The 21,325-nt window shown below is 37.9% G+C and overlaps 2 protein-coding genes across 2 annotated transcripts in view; one reads left to right on the plus strand and one right to left on the minus strand.

The window, feature by feature from the left end:
• Positions 1–363: 363 nt before the first annotated feature.
• TM4SF4 (transmembrane 4 L six family member 4) lies at positions 364–6,537 on the minus strand (the record flags this gene model as incomplete). The annotated part of the gene is made up of 5 exons (XM_081329126.1): positions 364–381; positions 2,501–2,690; positions 4,288–4,433; positions 5,629–5,718; positions 6,367–6,537. The coding sequence occupies 5 exons, from the start codon at positions 6,535–6,537 to the stop codon at positions 364–366; spliced, it is 615 nt and encodes a 204-aa protein (XP_081185252.1).
• Positions 6,538–12,660: 6,123 nt separating this feature from the next.
• LOC308669100 (glutathione hydrolase-like YwrD proenzyme) overlaps positions 12,661–21,325 on the plus strand; it is a gene marked incomplete at its 3' end in the record, with an annotated part of 36,593 nt that continues 27,928 nt past the window's right edge. Inside the window, exons 1-5 of the mRNA XM_081329598.1 lie at positions 12,661–12,768; positions 14,222–14,346; positions 14,464–14,617; positions 18,472–18,625; positions 19,367–19,573. Coding sequence (XP_081185724.1) covers positions 14,250–14,346; positions 14,464–14,617; positions 18,472–18,625; positions 19,367–19,573 — 612 coding nt within the window. The 5' untranslated portion in view covers positions 12,661–12,768; positions 14,222–14,249. The remainder of the gene's footprint in view (positions 12,769–14,221; positions 14,347–14,463; positions 14,618–18,471; positions 18,626–19,366; positions 19,574–21,325) is intronic.

Below are 21,325 nucleotides of genomic sequence, written 5' to 3' on the forward strand. Positions count from 1 at the left end.
TTATTATTATTCCATTTATATGACTTATATCCAACATAAACAATCTTTACATAAACTATAGACAAGTGGTTTATAATTTTGCTTCTTGATGGGAAAGAGCCAAAATTGGTAACCAGTGTTGTCTCAAATACTTTGTCTTGGGGGAAAAATTATTATAAAAATAAATATGCTTTAGTCCAATTGGTGCTAAATATGTGAGGAGAAATAAGCGTAGGAAGGAAAAAGTGATTCTCCTACATTATGAGAAAAGACTCCTCATTCCAGGCCTCTTTCATGTAAAACACATGTGGCCCATCATATCAAGAGGAAAGTCCAGAAAGGATATTCTGTGTTGTCATAGCTGATATATTGTAATCATCTTCTTTAAACTGTTCCATTTCCCTAAAGAACAAAGAAAAATAAATGTTGGCTAATGTTAGTCATAGTTTAACATTCAGATAGCATTTTATTGCAGTAAGAAACCCAGGTAAAATTTACCCTATCCAGGGGTGTCAAATTGCTGGCCTGTGGGCTGGATGCGTCACGTAGAAGCTGCGCCCACTCCATTGCCGGCAATGGAGAAAAAGCTCTGATACGTCACGCGAGTTTGACATGTCTGCGTGTAAGCCCTAATTTAGTAGCCCTCTTTTATGTCTAAAATGTGAATCTTAGGGCCAAAATCCAATGTGGAAATACTCCTAATGTGGCAAAGCCTTGTTTTCCCAGTGGTCCCTTCACCCTGCCTTGAAAATGAGATCAATAAAGTTGACATCCTCACACAAAGGCAGGGGTTATGATTTTGACTGCTGCTGCTATCAGAAGAGTGAGGAGCTGGGGAGAGGTTTTGTCCACTTTCTTCTGCTGCTTCTTTCCACTGTACCATCCTAGAATGGGTCCTTCACCACCTCCCACCACAACAGCCCCAATGCTTCCCAGAAAGCATGGAGAAAAGGACAGGGATTCATGTGGAAAGAGATAGCAGAGGTTAATGGTGGGAAAAACAACCTCATATAATAAGTCAATATTGCTACAGGGGCGAAAAATAAAAAAAAGAGCTCTGATTAGCATTCAGGAGCAGGATGTGCCAGAGATGGTGTGAGGATGAGATCTTAATGAGTGGTAAACATGCCTAGTGAATTCTTTTAGATGGAGGCTTGGCATGCACAAATTAGAGAGGGAAGTTTTATATGGAAGGAGATCAAGCATTGCCACATACAAATGGCTGCTCAGAAGGCCATTAAAATAGATCTACAGTATTAGAAGCTAGTTTAAGACCTAGGCTGACAAACTAAAATATGATGATTAATTAAATTATGGCACAAATAACATGTATGCATATGGACATGCTTTACAGCAGCTACCCATTTTTGCTTTTCTCACGTGTATAGATTTAAAGTACTTTTTTTTTAAAAAAAAGTCTGATAAAGAAACAATTCTACTGCAAAGTTCTGGAAGCAAATATGTTTTTTTCTTAGAACACTTCTACACAACTTAGCATCTTACAAGCCATAGTAACAACAAAGAAATGGTGCTCCAGCTTAGGCATCTTCTCTGAAAATAAAATTATAGATCTAGAAGTCTCATTTAGACCAGGGATCCCCAACCCCCAGTCCGTGGACTGGCACTGGTCCACAGCATGCCAGCAAGTGTCCCACACAAACAAGCAAAGCTCCATCCTTGGGATGCAGGCAGTATTCAAAACCACACACCCTCTGGTCCATGGAAAAACCTTTCTCTATGGCACCAGTCCCTGGTGCCCAAAAGGTTGGGGACCTCTGATTTAGACCACTGAGTCTCATCCTGTGCTGTGTATAAGAATCAAAATTAAAGTATTACTAAGAGATGACTGTTCAGTCATCAGAGTGTTGTGACTCAGGGCCAGCCTGTGGGTCCGACAGCCGGGTCCGATGTATCGGAGGACTCAGATGTGGGGGAGGAGGGAAACGAACCGGCTGATGATGATTTGGAGACTTTGCAGAGTCCTCAGCCGGGAACCTCTGCTCAGCTGTGTGAGCCCGAGAGTGCGGAGGATGATGACCCACAGCTGGCCCTGTTCAAGGACGCCCGACGCAGGAGGCAGTCGAGCAGGGACAAACAAAGGAAGGCTATGGGACTCCTCGGGAGGAGGCACAGGGAGACCACGCCCTGAGCTCTCTATAAAAGGAGTGTTTGGGGAGGGGCTGGTTGCTGAAAGCAACTCTTTTGCTTGAGAAGATAAGCTCTTGTGTGTTTACTATTAAATCTTGGCAGAAGCCTTTTAGCCTTGGACGCTTTCCAGTCTCTTCTTTTGATTAGGGGTGCGAGAAGAGGGCTGGTTCAGAACACAGAGAAGAAGCTTTCAGTTTCTTAGATTCCACCGTCAATCTGAATTTACCAACAGAAAGTCTTTTCTGGTACTCAAAGAGAAACTGCCGTCTTGTCAATTTGTCATAAGTACTTAAGAAAACACAATAAGCCAACAATAAGCAAATCAATATGGAAAATGAGAAGCTGGCATACTGGAATATGGAAGCATTCTTACCCCACAGCACCCACAACATTTGCAGTCTCCACAGATAGTTCCAAAGAGACCATTGATTGCCTGAATGGCACACAAGACCAGCTGAACTCCACTCATTATCAGCAGCAGAGAAAACAGTGTTAGATTCCAGGGCACAATGGATTCTGGGGACTGGCATAGGTTCCATAAATTATGATCCGCAAGGTAATCCCTGCAGGGGAAAAAAGAATATTTCTCTCTTATAGAAGCCATGGTCTGCATATTATGTTTACTTGGCTAGCTCATGTGTCTGCCATAACCCAGGATGGATGTATGCACATTATAAAATAGTATTGATCTATGGTATCTACTGGGTTCTATGAGGAATTAAACTAATACCCCCATTTGAGAAAGGATTAAACTGTATCTTGCTGGACACAATGGATTACAAGAAGTATGTGGCCGGTGAAATATCTCCCACCCTCTCAATATTTTTTTTCAGAATTCTTCCCATACAGTCTACATGGAACTGATCTTTTAAAAAACTTCTTCTGTTACATTTTGGCCAAGTTTAATTTATGAAAAATGTGGCCATCAAATCTGGAAAGGAAAGGACAGCTGGAATGGAACATAACAGGAATTGAGGTTCCTTTATTGTCAAAGTGGGATGGTTCGCTGCCTGAAGGATTCACCAGAATTATTCTCTTAATTTATTAATAAGAATGAAACAATCCAGTAAAGTTTCTAAGGGATCTAATGGTGGCAAATTTATAAGCTAAAATAAATAAATACTTTAAATAAATCTGCTATATCGAATGATGTTCAGATATATTAGACACAATAACAGGGAACTGAAGCCATTATCAATAAGAGAATATACTTGGCATTTGAAAATAATTATAGCTCAATGTTTCTAACAGATTTTGAGAACTGAGACTAATCTGATCCACAATACTTGCATAGTACTTCTGTGAGTTCGTATGGAAATATATATTTTTTTAAAAAAATTCCTTATTTTGTCCAATCAACAGAACTCAGATAATGATAAGTTTCCACTAAAGAGTCCTTATTTATGTTTTTTGGAATGATAAATTTCAGGAAAGGTACTAGCCATCTTTATTTTTTTTCCTGTGTTATACTTAACACAGAATGTACTTTGCCATTTCATATTTTTGTTATGGCTTCCTTTCTATATTCAAAGAACAAATCAATCCAGAGTTGTCACTCAAAGCACAGATAAACAGACTCAAATTGTTATATTTTGAATATATTATGCACAGATGTGGGTCTCCTGAGTAGTCTGTAATGCTGGGAAAAGTGGAAGGAAGGGGAAGGATGACCAGTAGCATGGTGCATGGACTCAATTACAGTGGTAATGGATACACTTTTGGAAGACCAGAAGGGCCAGTTTATTGATAGAACATCCTGGACATCATCTATCTCTGTAGTCAACACCAATTTATGGCACATAACCAATGTTTCTTATAATTTTTTTTTAAAGGTGAGATCACAGCATGCCTTCCAAAACTATTTCCAGCAAGTTGTCCTCAGGTTAGTAGGACTACAATACCCACCCACATGAGGAAGATGTAGCCCCACATATTTGAAGAGCATTGACTAAAAAAACTGTCTTTCAGTAACACCGCACAATGTCAATCATGTTGCTACATAATGGCTAAATAAGAATAGCAATAACAATAAAATCTATCCCAGGTCCTTGGGAAGGACACCACAGGCAGACAAAAATGCTAAATAAAGTCTGAACATCTGGCTGACTGTGTGACGAAACATAATAGTACATAAAGATAACAGTGTTGAAAGTATCTTACCCGTTATAAAATGGATATGTCCAGTTGCTACTACTGCTGCTATCAGTGTTACACTTCGGGCCTCTGTTCAAAGCCACAACTGACACAATAAAACTGTATCCAGCTCCCACAATTCCAACTGCTGCAAATATTATAGAACTAAACATCTGCCAGCAACAAGAGAAAAGAAGAGATCAAACCTGAAACTTGCATGTTTATATAATTAGCTGGTTTATTTCAGACATAAATGGCATATGAAAAAGTAAGAAATCACTATTTCTAAATCTACTGAAATTTTCTTAGTTCAGGAATCATATGGAACTTCATGATAGAAGTTCATGATTAAAGTAATTGGCCTTGTAGGAAAGCTGAGTGGTGTACTCTAGTCAAGACCTCAGTCCAGAGTTTTTAACTTTTAATTTAATTTTAATAAATCAATTTTATGTCCCTTTATCCTGGGGGGTACAAAGCCAAATATTTAGCCTTCTTTATTTCATGAATCTGATCACTACTTCCCAAAATTTGTTTCAAATACCCACAAATAATTGTTAAGATAGTTTGACCAATTTAACTTTTAACATCCTAAGTGTAAACCCACAAAGTCCCACCACACGTTACAACTGGATTACAATTTTTAATCTAGCAGAAGGGAGAAATGATTAAGCATATAGGGAAAAACTGTACCAATCAATGAATTATCTCATTACAATCTATATTCAATTTAATTAAATCATGTTTTGTCCTGGCCCCATCCCTTTGGGGAAGTAGCATCGGCAAAGGGTCAAAAAAGAGGCTATGTTTGTGGAATGTTGTCTAGGAAAATGATCAAGGGGTAGAATGGTGATACAGGATAACAAAATCATGAATAGGGCAGAGAAAATGGATAGAGAAAAGATATGTAAATCCTTTACCTATTATAATAATACAACTGAGAATCATCTAACTTATTAGCAAGAGATGTGGTCTTTTCCGCCACTGCATCATTGCATTATGGAATTTTCTGTCAATCTAAAGTCTCCAAAATACAGTGTGCATCTAAGAAATTTAAAATTACATATTGTTGTCAGTGAGCCAGACAAAACCATTTCATTCAAAAAAATTCAAAAACTTTGCAAAAAGAAAAGTTGGGGAGGGAGGTTCACAAACTATTCGTGATTTTGTCAGGGATAAAATCTGGAAAACCAATAAGAGTCTATTTTCAGAAGTAAAATCTAAAATGCTTTTTTTCTTATGTACTTCTTTGGGTGTGATTATAGTTTAGCAAGGCCCTCCTTTATAAGGTAATGTAATGATGAATGGAATATATATTTCCTTCTTAATCATTAGACTGGGATTGGAGATTGTTATTGCTTCTATAATTACCGCAAATCTTTTCCCACAGCTTTCATTTCCACAACATCCACAACAATCATTATTCTTAAGGCCCAAAAAGACCACAGCCGGAAACACCATCTGGAGAAAACAGAAAATCACAATGAGGCCATAATCTTTCTCTATTTAATGGCATCTAATCTAGATCCTACAATGCCATTTCTTCTTTCTTTCTGAAATGTCATCATTGCAACCAGCAGGTTTACTGTTGTGTAAGCAACAGGATCATTCTAGTCCAATGATGCTGTCACCCTAAGCACATTGAACTGGAAAAAGTCACTGAATGCCGCGGGAGTCATTTTCAAGTTTAACAGTTAGCATTGACTGGAAATATCCCAACACAAAAAGAAAAACAAAATAGAAAAAAGAGGAAAGTTAAACAGTAATATATTTTACAGAAATCTGTTTATATTCATACTGCTTTAACAAAACTGCTCTAATATAGTGTCGGTCTGATTTAACAAAATGATGCTTATCTCTTTATTCACCAAAGACATCTAGATAGATATGTGTTGTTGTTACTGCATCATCAGATAAGCATCTGCTTTCTTAATAACAGATTTCATTCATATTCAAACTATATTTTTAAACCTGCTTATTCATCAGATAATAATTTAATTTCAATGATAGATTGCAGCAAAGTTCTCTATATTAGTAGATGAACTTCTATAAAGCCTGTAAACTCTAGATGATAAAAAAGAAAAAGAACATGGTACTTGACATACTCACCAGTACACCAGAACCCAAAATTCCTCCAAAGTACCAAACTTCATCTGAAATATTGTCACTAACTTCAATTGTTCCCCCAGGAAAAAATAAGAGAATATTCGCGAGAACGCATAGTATAGTTAAAGGGATGAGAGTAACTCCAACACACTTGGCACACCCTCCACAGCACATATTTCAAAATTGTACTGCAAATTCCACTAAAAAAGGTAAAACTTTCCTTGGATCTTGATGTAATTTTTAGCAGAAGCTTCTTACAGTTTGCCTCAACCCACTTGTGTTTTCGATCCCACTTTCTTTCACAGAGTTCAGTCTGCCAGCAGCCCAAAGCTCTGGCAATTTATAAGCCTGACATTGTCGTGATCTCATATTTCTGCATCTCTCCCGCCCTAATGAGATTATGTTCAGAACAGCCTCTGAATTTGTCATGACAACAAGAGGCTCTGTTAATATTCTACTAGCCACCCCAAGAAAGTCAGTAGTTTGAAGAAGATTATTGTAACCTCTCTTCCCAATGATAGTAGATTTGGACCAGTGTACTTTCTCTCTCATCAAATTGAAAAAAGGAAAAGATTTCAGATTCTTTATCCACAGTACAAATAAAAATGAATGATTATTTTATGTACATTACTCACTAATTTCAGTGGGTAGCATACTAATAATCTATTGGATCTTTCAAAGAAGAACAAGATAAAAGCTGTAAAAGCAAAGAACGATAGGCAGATGACACACAGAAACTGAGTAAGCAGATCAAAGGTTTGTTAGCTACTTTTTCTACATGGTTCAATAGAATTTTTATATTGAAAAAGAAGGCTAAGAATATGCATACATTTCATAAGCTCTGTGGAAATTTCATCCTACGTAAATACAGCTTGGACACTTTGGATCATCTATCAAATGTTTGTGTTGTATCGTGTGTAATTTATTCAAGAAACCATAATTAGGCCAACCCTGAGTGAACAGAATGTATGTATTTCCCAGACCTGCCCCAGTCTGATCCCTTAGAGAAGGAAAACTCTCAACTCCATTTGGTTGAAGCAAAAGGTACTTTTACTAGGAGATGCTGATTTCATAAAGCCAGGCAGAATCTAAAGTTCCCGTGCAACAGTACAAAACTATGCCTTTGGTTCCCCATCCCTCCCCCCATGACCAGTCGTGTCTTTAACCAATCTGACATTGCCGAGATGATTTGGGAAATACTGTGGTGTTTAGGCTGATGAAATTCCACTTCCAAATGGCCTTGAAGATGCCAGGCACAAACCGGATTCCAAAATAATCTGCTCTTCTTCAATGGTTCCTCCTTCCTGAGTTCTCACCATAGACACAGACAGCTTTCTTGCCCATTTGTTCCCCCTCCTTTCTCCAGTGCTTTGATGGCAGGACACCAGTGAAGCACCAAGCCAAAGATGGTGGATCTGACAGTATTTCTATTATTAATATCACTGGAATCACTTCAGGTTGGGGTACTGCACATTTTTTTACTTAATCTGTTGAAAGATTAATGTATTTTTATATTACCAAAATTTCAGCGGATTTAGGGAAAACTGACCTATATCTTAACAAACACCACCTGATTTATGCTATCGCCAGTTATCTGTTGGAAATCAATTAAAATGTTTTGTTCAATTTCATCAGTTTCTCAACCTTCACTTTCAGCTCTGTTTGTAAAGAATGGAACATTATCACGGAGAAAATATTTTTCATTTTTTTAGTTTGGAAGGAACAAGGCTTCAAGCTCCTATAAGAATCTAATGCCTGATGATCAGAGGTGGAGCTGATGCTAGCTCTGGGGAGTGGCTGCATATACAGATGAAGCTTCTCTTGCTTGCCTGCTGCTCACCCCCAGCTGTACAGCCCAGTTCCTAACAGGCCACGGACCAGTACTGGTCCGTGGTTGAGGGTTGGGGACCCCTGGTGTGGGGGGAAAAAGTGAGAATGGAAGGGATGCTGCAACCTAGTGTGTCTGGTCTCCTGACACTGAATTCAGAGATCAGAAGAAAGAGCTAATTTCATGTTAATCTTCCCTCCTGGAAACAGATGGGAATAAACCTATGATGAATCATGCATCAAACTGTCATCTCAATCACAGTGGAACCTATTGTGTGGGTTTGTATGTCATACTAGGTGAATATCTATCCAAGAATGTCAAATGAATTAAGCCATTGATATCAGTGCACTTATGTATCACTGATTTCATCAGATCTGTTTTAAGAATGGTTAAATTTTAATATTCGTCAATTTTTGTCTAGCTTTTATATTATGCATTTCCGTGAATTAATTCCTCTGGGCACATTACAGGTGAATATGTACTTGAAAAGCAGAAACATTATCTCTGAGTGGAATAACAACCAATGAGAGAACTAGCTTTTTATTTTTTAAATTAAGCTGTTCTTAGTATGTACAATAACTTTGTGCTATCAAGTTTTAGTTCTACTTGCATTTTTTGTGTACATAATTATTTCATTGGTGCAAAACTCAATCTGAAATTATTTAATTTACATCTGTATTCTATATTTTGAGTATATTAGTAAATTACATGTATTTCCTTACTGGTGAGCTGAATGCAAGAGTAAATTGAGTTACAAATTATTGTCTAGGTTAGAGATCCTACTCTCAGGCTTCCCCCAATCAATAATGAAACTAGAAGCTTTGCAAATGGAGATTCAAGGACAAATCATAAACTCTATTGGAACTGAATAAACAATTTAATAATGAATCTAACAATTGCTAAGTATAAAATAAAAGCTATATTTATAGGAAAAGCAAGGTATATTCTTGCCTCTCTTTCATCCATCCTAAACAGGCTCCTGCTTTGGGGCCAGAAGGGCAATTGATCCATCACCTATCTCTTATTAGTGTGATGGATGCTTGGTTGTAACTTTGCCAGATCTAATCTTCAGACTAACCTTGCACAAACTATCATGAGCAGCCAGGTTAAACTGAATGTTGCTTGACACTTATGAAATGCCAAATTATGCCAGAAATTATTGGTTTTGATCTTATCATTACCAGAGAATGCTGCATGGCCATAGATAGGACTGAGTTGGTAACCTAGGCAACTGCTCATGAGAAGTGTTACACGCTAGAACTAGATGCTATAGGAGGCATCTCAGTGCAAGTTGGTGCCAAGACGTCCTTCCTATCTATGTTTACTGCACAAGGCTGGGCTTTTTAAAATAAGTTCATTGATGGAAGCCCCAACCAATCAGCCAATGTCTGCCCCCCTCCCTCTTTTTTTTGACCAGGTGAAATTGAGAAGAGTTTTGCCCATTGTTCTTCAAGTCCCTACAATGAGAAGATGGTAAAGTAGTCTGTCCATTCATCTTTTCAAGCACTCCACTGATAGATGCATCAGATAGGTAGATGCTGTCAGAAGAAAGGACTCATTGGAAGACCCTGATACTGGGAAAGATTGAAGGCAAAAGGAGAAGGGGATGGCAGAGGATGAGATGGTTAGATAGTGCCATCGATGCAATGAAGATGAATTTGAGCAAACTCCAGGAGACGGTGGAGAAAAGGGAAGCATAGTGTGCTATGGTCCATGGTGCCATGAAGACACTACTTAGTGACTGAACAAGATAAGAAGCAGTCAAGGAAGAGGAGTTGATACAAAAGGTTTACTAGTGAAAACTACATGTCAGATACCCAAACATGGAAATCTGTTGGAACTTGCTTTCCTGGCCAAGTGGCAAGTTAAAGTTTAGTTCAAGCTTGATAAATAGCCATATTTATCTTGGCAACAGTGTAGAAGTAGTTTGTTCTTACTTTTCTTCAGAATATTGTTTCAATATTCTTTTTCAAAAATATTACATCATACCAGCGTATCTTCTGAACAGAGACACAAGTATATATTGGTCTGGAAAATTTTATATGTGTGTGTTGCAAGGTATATCACAACTGAACAGGATATTTTTTAATTTTTTTTATACCGGTACTTGTTTTCCATTAAATCCCAAGAACAGAACTTCTGACTTTGGAGAGATTAGTAATTAAGTTTATTTTGACAGTGATAGGAAATTGGAGTGATCACTGAAAGTTACATACCAGCAACCAGGATTAAGAAATTAATGATTTATAAATGAGACTATGCTCCACTCCCAAGAGAACAGATGCAATATTTATTTATTGATTATTTAATTTTTATAATTGCCCATCTCAACAAATGACTCTGGATGGCAAATAATCATAGAACAATTAAAAACATGCACAATACTACTGTATAGTAATCTGCTGCTGCATTTTTTGGGGGGAAAATATCTGTAACCCACATTTTGATTGTTGCAAGGCTCTTAAGGTCAGTACATGAATTGAATGAATATAGTAAGTCTTAAAGTACCTTAATGAATTGAGATAGGTTACTATAAAAATTAAATAAATATTTAAATATTTAAAAAGTGTAATATATTGCCTTTATTCAAATAGCTCTGAAGAAGATATTATTACTATGTGAAAGGCATAAGGCTTGTCATTATTTTTGCAAAATACATTTTTGCATGTTTTTCTTTCTGCCCTTAATAAGAGCAGTAAGAGCACCGATGCAATGTTTGTTCACTGCTGGTTAAGTCCCACATTCCAGATGGTTAATTATTTTGTTATAGCATATATTCAAACAAGCCCTGTAATATCTTAAAGGCTAACATATTCTCTTAGGATGGACTAAACTTTTGTGTTTGTGTTTAAATGCATGAAATGTATTTGTTGCAAATACATGCTATAATACATGGCTGAGTGGAAGGGAAGGAAAACAAGTGTTAGGGTAAACAAAGCCACAGAATGCAACATTAGTAGTATTTCTAGTAGTAGTAATACCAGTAGTAGTATTAAGCCTTACATGGCTTGAAGCCAGAGTATTTGAAGGAATGCCCTTCCACTTTTACCCAGCCCAGTAGGACAAGAAGGCAGGGTATGTCCCATTGATTAGGGGTGCATATCTGGTGGGATCATGGAAAAACGCCTTCATGGTAGTGGCCCCTTTTCTATGGAACATCATTCTCCCCCCCTCCCCCCAGGTAAGAATGGTCCCACCCTGTTGATTTTCCAAAAGTCCCTAAAGACATAGTTTTGTCAGCAAGTCTAGGAACCATAAATGAAGATGAACCATGAATGGAATCAATCAAATGCTTTATTTAATTATGTTGCTGCTGCCATGGGCTGGGGAGGAGGTGGGTCTTTATATTGCATTTTTTTAATGTTGTAAGCTGCCCACAGTCACCTATGTGTAAGTTAGGTGGCCACATAAATTTAATAAATACATTTCTATGCAGTTTCCTTTTTAGTAGTGTTTGTCAACTTTAGCAACTGTTAAGTGTACAGACTTCAACTCCACATGAATTGAGGTCCACACAGCTTAAAGAAGCTAAGGTTGAGAAATTCTGCTTTGCAATAATAATATGTAGAGTTGTGTTATCCAATATAAGAGTACTCTAGTTACTTTGAAGGACTATCTTCATCATCTTCAGAGATGGTCTGGCTAGCTGAAAAAAATCAGTAGTCTTATCACTTCTGAACCATGCTCACTTCTGGGAAGCCAATGGAGGGATCAAAGAAGTCCATGTCTACTGTTGCATATCAATGTCAGACCACAACATTCTTTTGCTGAAGAAAGGAGATTTTTAGTGAGGAGGCACTGGGGAAAAATTGCTCCCAGACCACACATGAAAAGGGAGGTCATTCAAAGTATGATTCTGTAATGGGAATAGCTCAGAATGATCAATATTTTTCTTCAAGGCTGTAACTTAAACCAGTTAAACTATAATTCCAACACTCCAGTTTTGGGGGTTTTCCTAAACATCCCTGCTTTACCAGACCCCCCCCCCCCATACAATGAGCAAAAACAGTGAAAAAATGTACTAATGTAAGGTGCAATTAGAGGAGGAATGATGCAAAATTGTTTTGAAATGGAGTTGAACCGCAGATGTCTATCAACCTTCGAACTGTTGCAACATCGGAATGCTAAAAAAAATAGTTACCACGGACTGACTGAAGGTCACACCTGTTAAGTGCATCAAAGTATTCTGCCGAACACTTGTAGCATAATGGATAACTCAGATCTGCCTTCTTTAAAGAGGTATAAGGCTAAGGCTGAGTTCTTTTATAACGAACACTGCCGTGGTAAAATACCTCACAAACGCACATTGGATATGTTAACACCTCATTAAACAAGCTAGCACCACAACTGAGGACACTTCCAGATACTCCTGCTCGAAGCGCCAACCCCCGTTTTCTGTTCTATATAACATCTTTGACGCCTAGCGGCAGGAAACCAGACTGAACAGTCATCACGTGTTCTGCAGTCACGTGAATACAGCCCAAATACTGGTACTTATTGATCTGGTTTCCCGAGGCGTTTTTTGTGTGTGTTTGAAAGTCAAGTGCCCTTGTTGCGTCGTAAGTTGCAACGCGAAGGTAAGAGGAGGCGGACTTTCGTCCTGCTAGTTAAAATAGGGCTTTTGCTCCGTTTGCGTTTGCCTCCTGTCGACGAAGGAGCAAGGGTGGAGCTGTCTCGTCTCGTCTCGACCTGCCTGCGTTAGGAGAGGGTGCACGTGGGGATGGAGTCATTCTCGTGGTTGGCTTAATTCGTGCGAAAGAACCGTCTTCTGCAACGTGGCGCCTTCTTCCAGATAGGTTGAACTTACGGTCTGGTGGCCAAGCATGTCCTTGACGTTCTTCTTGATGCCAAGCTGAAGAAACCACGATTCCCCCCCCTCCCCATAACTTTTTACTGGCTCACACCTAGAAAGATGCTTTTTCTGTTGGCTAAAGTCATCAGCGCTTTCTCCAAATAACACGTGCTTGCCCGGGTAATCCCGACTTCCTGGTGTTTTAAAAATAAAGGATGCCCTTTGAGAAATTTTAACTCTACAATATAGTTCTCCAAAATGCTCAGCACTGTCTCCCAATAATATGTTTCATATACATATTTGGGGATATCGATGAGCAATTTGAACCTTCATGAAGGGGTCAATGAGAATTTGGGGACTCCTGCCCTATAAGAACATAAGTGTAACTTAAAAGTTAGTAGAAATACACTGATTGGGTTGGAGCAGTTCTCTGAGCTTGTTTTCACATTTACAGACATTTCTTGCCAGGTGTGAAAAGCAAAGTTCAGAGAATCCCTGTATCCCAACTATTGTGAATTTGAAAAGCTTTGTGCATTTGTCTTTGGTGTACAACAGCAACCGATCTTTGATGGGATATAATAAACAGACTTTCTCAGTTAGAATACCTGTTGTCAGGAATTATGTTTCCTTCTGCCCCAAGATTCATATGGTCTCCACCTTGCCCCTATTGAACTGAGCTCTTAAAACCTGGCTGTTACCAAGACTTTGGGTGAGGGTGATTGGTAGATCCCTGGGGTATGTTTCTTTTGGTGGTTGTGCTGGTCTTTTTCCAGGTACTTGTTTTGTATGATCTTGATATTATTTTATTTTTAATGTCTTCTTGCATGTCAGCCAGAATTGAGATGGAGTTGGCCAGACTATGTAATTAAAAAACGGAAAGTATATTTTAATGTATTTATTTCTTTATTAAACTTAAATGCCACCCAACACTCCATGACAGCATGCTGGCCACATGACCACAGAAATGTCTTTGGCCAACATTGGCTCAATGGCCTTGAAACAGAGATAAACACCACCCTTTATAGTCATCAATTCCACTAGCAGACAGGGACTCCTCTCCTTTCCCATCTCAAAATCCAAAGCACCTCTGGACAGCATACAAATTGAATAAATATATAAATAAAAAGATACTTTCAATTTTTTTATTGAATAAACATTTGATACCATCCTGATTCTGGCTAGCATACAACGTGTGGCTTGACGTGCCTTGTAACTATATTCCTTTCTTTTCTATGCAGATTTCACATTGACCTCAGTTCCAGAAAGATGTCACAGCTTAAGTTCTGTTCCCGACGATCCCCCGTGGTTTGCTGTAATGCCTGTGTTGCGTCAAGCCAGTCTCTTGCCACGAATATTGGCCTTGGTATTTATTTATTTTTCTTCAGTGGTTGTAATCTTTAAATTTGGGGAGGATAATGTCTTATTATTTCATAGTATTATTCCGCTACTGCCGTATTCTTAATGAAATTCTTGGTTGCAGATATTTTAAAGATGGGCGGCAATGCTGTAGACGCTGCTGTGGCTGTCGCCGCCGCTTTAAATGTTACGGAACCTTTTAGTACAGGGCTGGGTGGAGATTGTTTCTGCCTGTACTATGAGGCAAGGACAAAGCAGGTGCGTGGTCTCAATGGAAGGTGAGTTCCGAAAAGGTATATATGAGGCTAGCACTAAAGGAAAGGGCTGGGCTCCCAATACCAGGTTCAAGAAAAGAAACAAAATATGCAGACGTGCCTAATCAAACTAAAGCATTCATTCATTTTTGTCCCACCTTTATTATTATTTTTTATAAATAACTCAAGGTGACAAGCATACTGAATATTATTTCCTTCTCCTATATTCTCCACAACAACCCATCCTGGGGGAATGGCTGGCTCAAAATCACCCAGCCGTCTTTCATGCCTAAAACAACACTAGAATTCACAGTCTCCTGGTTTTAGCCTGCTGCCTTAACTACTAGACCAAACTGGCTCTCCAGGCAGAACAAAAGCAGTAAACAAACAAGCATAACCAAGTAAAAAATAAAGCTTAGGATATAGGTTGTAGAAGTAAAACCTCCTAGAAGAATAGATAGAAGAAAGAAAAAGTTTCACCATTCACAAGGAGTATTTGCTCAATACCCAATACAGGGTGCCTGAAACTTTGCAATATAAAGGCTTATCTGCAACAAATTATTTATTTGTTTATTAGATTTTAGACCAACTGAGTTGCACTTGAAAATTAGGGTTAAAATAAGGAAAAACAATTGGAAAACCCATTTTGGTGAAAAAGAAAACCTATTATATATCACATAAATATAAATTAAAAGCAGGGTAACATACCACCCCGCTCCAGGGCTCCTTAAAAACCCCAGGTTTTGTAGCCTTTTTATAAAAGGAAACAGGATTGAAGCTTCAGGAGGCTATACCAGACACTGATAATTCCTTTGTGATAGAAATAGGAGTGGAAGGGAAAGAATAGATGAATCGTGTCTAAATGAGTTGTGGAAAATATAGCTGAGACTCTGGATAGCTTCATTGAATTACGCAAGCCCCTTCGCCACGACAAGGCAGTAATCCATGAAGGGGATAGGCTCTTTGCTCAGAGCCAATAAATTAAAAGCAGAAAAAACACTTGAATCGAGGACTGATTAAGCCTTATTGGTGATACAGTATTGGGAGAGGATGTATAGCTGTTGCTTGAAGTGTGGAAAAATTGGTGATGGAGAAATAATGCAAAGAAAGACTCATTTAAGGAAATAATGCAAAGAAGACTCCAGCTTATTACAACTAATACTTCCTAAACAAACAAAGGCACTTTTTCTGAACTGATTTTCTGGATTGAATTTCCCTGAACATTACAATGTAATGATAGCTATTAGGATTGCTGCAGTTCTCACAAGCTTTTTGTATGTGCAAATAGTAATTGCTCAATTTTTGGATTTGTACCAAAAGGCTCGTGTGCCCGATGCCACTTTATTTTTAAACTGTCCCTGCTAGTGATTTTGTGTATATAGAATATTACAGTGGATAGAAAGTTTCATTTGGGAGTTTTTTGTATTGAATTAGAAGGTCAGAATTCAGCTTTGTACCTCATTTCCTTTTCTTTTCGTTCTGATTTTCTTACGTCTGACTTTTGTTGAACTTTTGGCCAGTGCAAAGGGAATGGCTGCCCTTCTGCTGTTGAGCTTCACTAAAGTGAATAGCAAGGTGCCGTAAAAGTCCACTCAGTTGATTTTTTATTCTTTTTCTGTTGCGCTTAGTCAAAGGGCAAAGAGCAGGATGTTCTGTCTCTCATAAATCTGATTTCCAAACATACCCGTCTCTTTGAACATTTCACAAAGAAACAGGAAACAATATCAAATACAAATGACTTTTTCCCATATATGACATTAGAGCAAGCACTATGGTGAAAGTATAATTAAAAGGTTTTTTTCTAATGGAAAATATTTTTTATGATTCCATGCAATAATTTGCAGTAAAGGCATATTAGGTGTATAAAAATAACAGTATAACAAACTAATCAGAATTCAGGCTTAGGGTTTGATTTAAAAAACAACAACAAGACAAATGTATGAGAAGTTTCAGAGACCCTGGCTGTATTCATGCACAGCTGGGAAAAAGGATAGTGATACTTGACTTGAAGAAACTATTTTTCTGAAAAAGGAAAGTAGTAACTGCCATGGAATTAAAATGATATTACAGTTGCAGAGAATGTCTGCACTGCTTAATACACCTGTATGGATGTGTAACAAAATGAGAGGCGCCATTTTCTGGCAAAATTTCTACTGTTATCAGTTTATCAGTTGTGATTAACATATAGAACCGTTTATTATTTGAAGTGTGGAGTCATTAGTGCTCTCTGAGCTTGGTTGTTTGCTTGCAGGTGTTTCATTATCTGAATAGGTAACAACTTCAGTGCTAGCTTGTACTAGCCTTCAGTCCTGAGCTACATATATTATCCTCTATTGGCATCACCAGAATAACCAAGCAGGCCTGATTTTATCCATCTTCCGTATGATACTCTCTTTTGTTCAGTTCTCAGGCCATGATTTAAGAACTGCTATCATTTCCATACCACAAAATATCCAGAGCAACACATGGGAGTGATTGAAGAAAGAGAGGATGATATAAACATTATTTCAACAGTTCTTTCTCTTACCACAGTACAGGTTGGATTCTGCTAAGGTTCACAAGTGAGGAATCATTCTTATTGGATGAATCTTTTCTATGGTTGCATATCCTTATCATGAAAACTTCATATGTTAATATTTTGAAAAACACAGAAGCCTGTCAATGAAAACTATGTTTCTGTGAGATCTAAGTGAAAGTGTCATTAGAAGTATGTAGACTTTCACATAATTTTATATCTATATGTCGTAAATTCCTGTGTCGCACTGAGAAGTTAAATCTTAATATATTATTATTATAAATCAAACACTGTGTTGGGTATTATACTAACTCACTATTATATACTAACTTAGTATTATACTAACTGATTTATTATATTCATCACAAATCAATATAATGTACATTACTAAATGTTTACTTGAATGCTATCAAAATTCCATGTGCATTTTGCATCCCTGGCACAAAAAAGAAAATCTATCTGGAATTGCATTCCATATCCTCGCTTGAAAATTAGATTAGCCTCCTCTTTCATTGCTTTTTAGATACAGCTTTTCTGAAGAATTTTTGAACAGGAGGAGGGTTATTTTGTTTTGAATGTTACTGTTTTAAATTTTTCTTTCACTTAGCCTTGACAGTTTAATTATGTTGTGTGCTTTTTTTAAAAAAATGTTAACTACTGGGAGTTCCTATAGATATACAAATTTACTGACTAAATAAATACATCACAAAAGCTTATACATTTTATCCATTTGGAAAAGGGATGGGATAATGGCAGCTGCTGGAGGAAACTATGGCCTTCATACTGCTGTAGCTAATGACATTTTTGGCTTCTTCATGAGCTGGGAACGAGATGAAGACAGCATTATGTCGACAAGGGAGAAGACGGCTGGATGAGATGGGATTATTGTGGGGCAAAGGGCAAGTGGGATAAGGCCTGAATGAACAAAAGGTTATTTTCCAAGTACGTTCTTAATTATAAATTATGTGTGACTTTCACATGATCCAGGCTTCCGTCTTCCATTTGCAACTATCCTTTCCATTTTTTTCCTTATATCAGAACACCTATGAAGGAGGGAAAGACAGAATAGCCTTCAGATGGACTTTAGAAGGGTGCTACTAAGAGCTGTTGGGAAGAATCCTAAAATGTTGAGATTAATTGTAGAACAAGAATTGGTTGAAATAACAAGAGTTTCAGGAATATGAACTGTAATGTTGTAACCTATTTAAAAAGCCTGGAAATCGCTTGCATTATTTTGAGTGGTTGATCCTCGGGGCTCTGTTAAGCTGATTGTGATGCATCAGTCTTTTTTCTTTTTCCTTTTAAAATTGAATAAAGCTTGGGTTTTATATGCCTCACCTGTGTATCTCTGATTGCTTTGCAGTGGACGGTCTCCACAATCCCTCACCCTGGAGCTGCTAAAAGAAGATGGCTTTGATGAAGCGAATCCTTTGCCTTTACGACATGCATGTAACATCACAGTCCCTGGTGCTGCTGCTACATGGTGTGATGCTGTCACTTTGTATGGAAGTAAACAGGTAAAAGTCTAGCAAATGTTCTTGCTCAAAACATTGATTACAGGTAGTCTTTGACTTGCAACCATTTATTTAACAACTGGTCAAAGTTACAATGGCACTGAAAAAAGTAATTTACACTTGGTCCTTGCAGTGACCCCCACAGTCACATGATCAAACTTTGGCTGCTTGGCAACTGGCATGTAATCAATGTTGCAGTACCCATGAGCCATGTGATTACCATTTGTGACTTTCCCAGCTGTCTTCTGACAAGCAAAGCCAAGAGGGGAAGCCAGATTCACTTAACAACTATGTTATTCACTTAAAACTGCAGTGATTCACTTAACAACCATGGCATAAAAGCCATAAAATCAGGCACAATTCATTTATCAACTGCCTTGCTTAGTAATGGAAATTCTGGTCCCAGTTGTAGTTGTAAGTTGAGGACTAGCTGCAGTTTTATTTCATAAACGTTTGCTTTTTTTAAAAAAAAAGTACCTGAATTTGCTTTTCCTTTAATTGCACCGTTTCTTCTGCTTGCCTAAGATATGGGGAAGGGCAGGCAAAAGAACAGGCCATTGACCTCTCCCCTCCCTCTTTTAAAAATATCGCTGTTTCTTATTGTCACCTGCTGATATTTTACTAATTTCCTTTATGTTTTCAAGCTAAGCTTATATTCTGCCCATTGTTAGATTAGAATTCATGTGTGTGTGTGTGTGTGTGTGTGTGTGTGGATTGACAACAATGCAATATTCCTTGATTCAGCTTTCCATGGGGCAGATTTTGCAACCAGCAATAGAAATGGCTGAGAAAGGCTTTCCAGTGTCTGAAATTACTTCTTACCATTGGAAGCAAGATGCTTATGTCCTTCAGTCACCTGGAAATCAACATGGAAAGGACCTCTTGATCAATGGTGAAGCACCAGAGCATGGCCAAGTCTTCCAAAATCCTCTTTTGGCAAACACTTTAAAGGTAAAGAGAGTTGCTCTTCATTGTCTCTGAAGGTGCAGTTATGCATTAACTTAGTAAAATTTATTGATTGTAGCCACACACCTTTTGAGTTTTACTGTTGGTTCGGTTATGTCACATATCATCACGGTATCCATGTATGTTGTTATAGAACAATTGAAATATATTTACTTAGATGATATACAACTAAGCCATACTATGATAATTTGGCTTAGAACACTGTATGAAACCACCTGTTAACATACCTCATTATTATGAACTAGGCCATTATGGCTTATTCAGTAACTCATGGTTAAAATATATTGTAGCCTTATATATAGATGCAATCAGTATGGATATTTCTATTTAAAATCAGTTCTGTATATTGGTTCTGACACTCTTTTCATCCCTTGCTTTTATAGAAATAGTTGAAGAATAATTATTCAATATTGGGGGGGTGTTCCCCCTTGGTTAACACAGAGCATTTTCTGAAGAATAAATGACACAATTGCTTCACATTCTTTTATGAGTGCTTTTAGAAGCAAATAAGGGCTTTTTGAATAGTACATAACAGACAGACTGTTATATTTGGTAAAAACAAACGTAGCTACTAGTTACATTTTTCATTTCTTTAATAGCTTCATAATAGGAGCTTTTGAATTAGGAGAAGGTTGTCTACTTTCCATATACAGAACAATGGACATTGTAGACTGATTCTTGAATTGGAAGTTGATGAATACACATGCATGTATGTGCCATTCACATGCAGGTAGTCCTTAACGTATGACCACAATTGGAATCAGCAATTCTGTCACATTGTTAAGTGAGTTGTGCCCAATTTTCTGAACTTTTTGTGCCATGGTTATAAGTGAATCATGTGCCCTTTGAGCAAATCCAGCTTTCCCCATAGACCTGGCATGTTGGAAGCTGACTGAGAAGGTCGCAAATGCAGTTATATGACCGCAAGATACTGCTACCATTTGTAAATTCATGCCTGTTGCTAAGTACCTGAATTGCAATCCCATGATCACTGATGGTCGTAAGTATGAGAGCCAATCATAAGTTAATTTTTTTCAGCACCATTGTAACTTTGAATGGTTGCTGAACAAATGGTTGTAAATTCAGGATTACCTGTATACCACACATACATTTTATGTAAACTCAGACACTCACCCACCCACTCACTAGTGTGTTTATTAGAAGCAATCAGAGATCCTGAGCAGAGTTGCCAGGAAACATCTACCTCAGTCTCGACAATTATTACAGATGATTACTTTTCCACTACTATCAGCACAAACCTAATTTTTGATTGCCTGGAAAAGCAGTTGAAATTCTGGGTGTTTCTGCAGCCTGTACGTTTTACTAGGGGTCATCCACATCTAATACACACTGAAATTTATTGAAGAGTTTTATTTCAATACATGAATTTCAACACAACATTCAGAATGAAGGCAAATGTACGTGTCCTAGGATAATGTTACAGGATCTGGTCTAGGTTAGTCACCAGGACCGAGGGTTTTGTCTTCTGAGCTTTTGGATTTGTGCTGGAGCCCATCTTCAAGGAACTTCTCTCTAGCCCTGAAAATGGGCTCCAGCATTAAGGGCTGACTGACCTAGATTGGATCCTACAACATTGAGAGAACCAGATTCTCAAGACCATGTAGCTCATTGTGAATTTCATTGTGCACAGGTTTGCAAAAAAACACCATATCAGTTTCTAGTGCTTTGGGTGCCTAGTTTCAGTGATAAGATATGCCTTATCTCTTTCAACTCTAA

This window comes from Vipera berus (genome assembly GCF_964194415.1).
Source record: "Vipera berus genome assembly, chromosome: 5".
Taxonomy (NCBI): Eukaryota; Metazoa; Chordata; class Lepidosauria; order Squamata; family Viperidae; genus Vipera; species Vipera berus.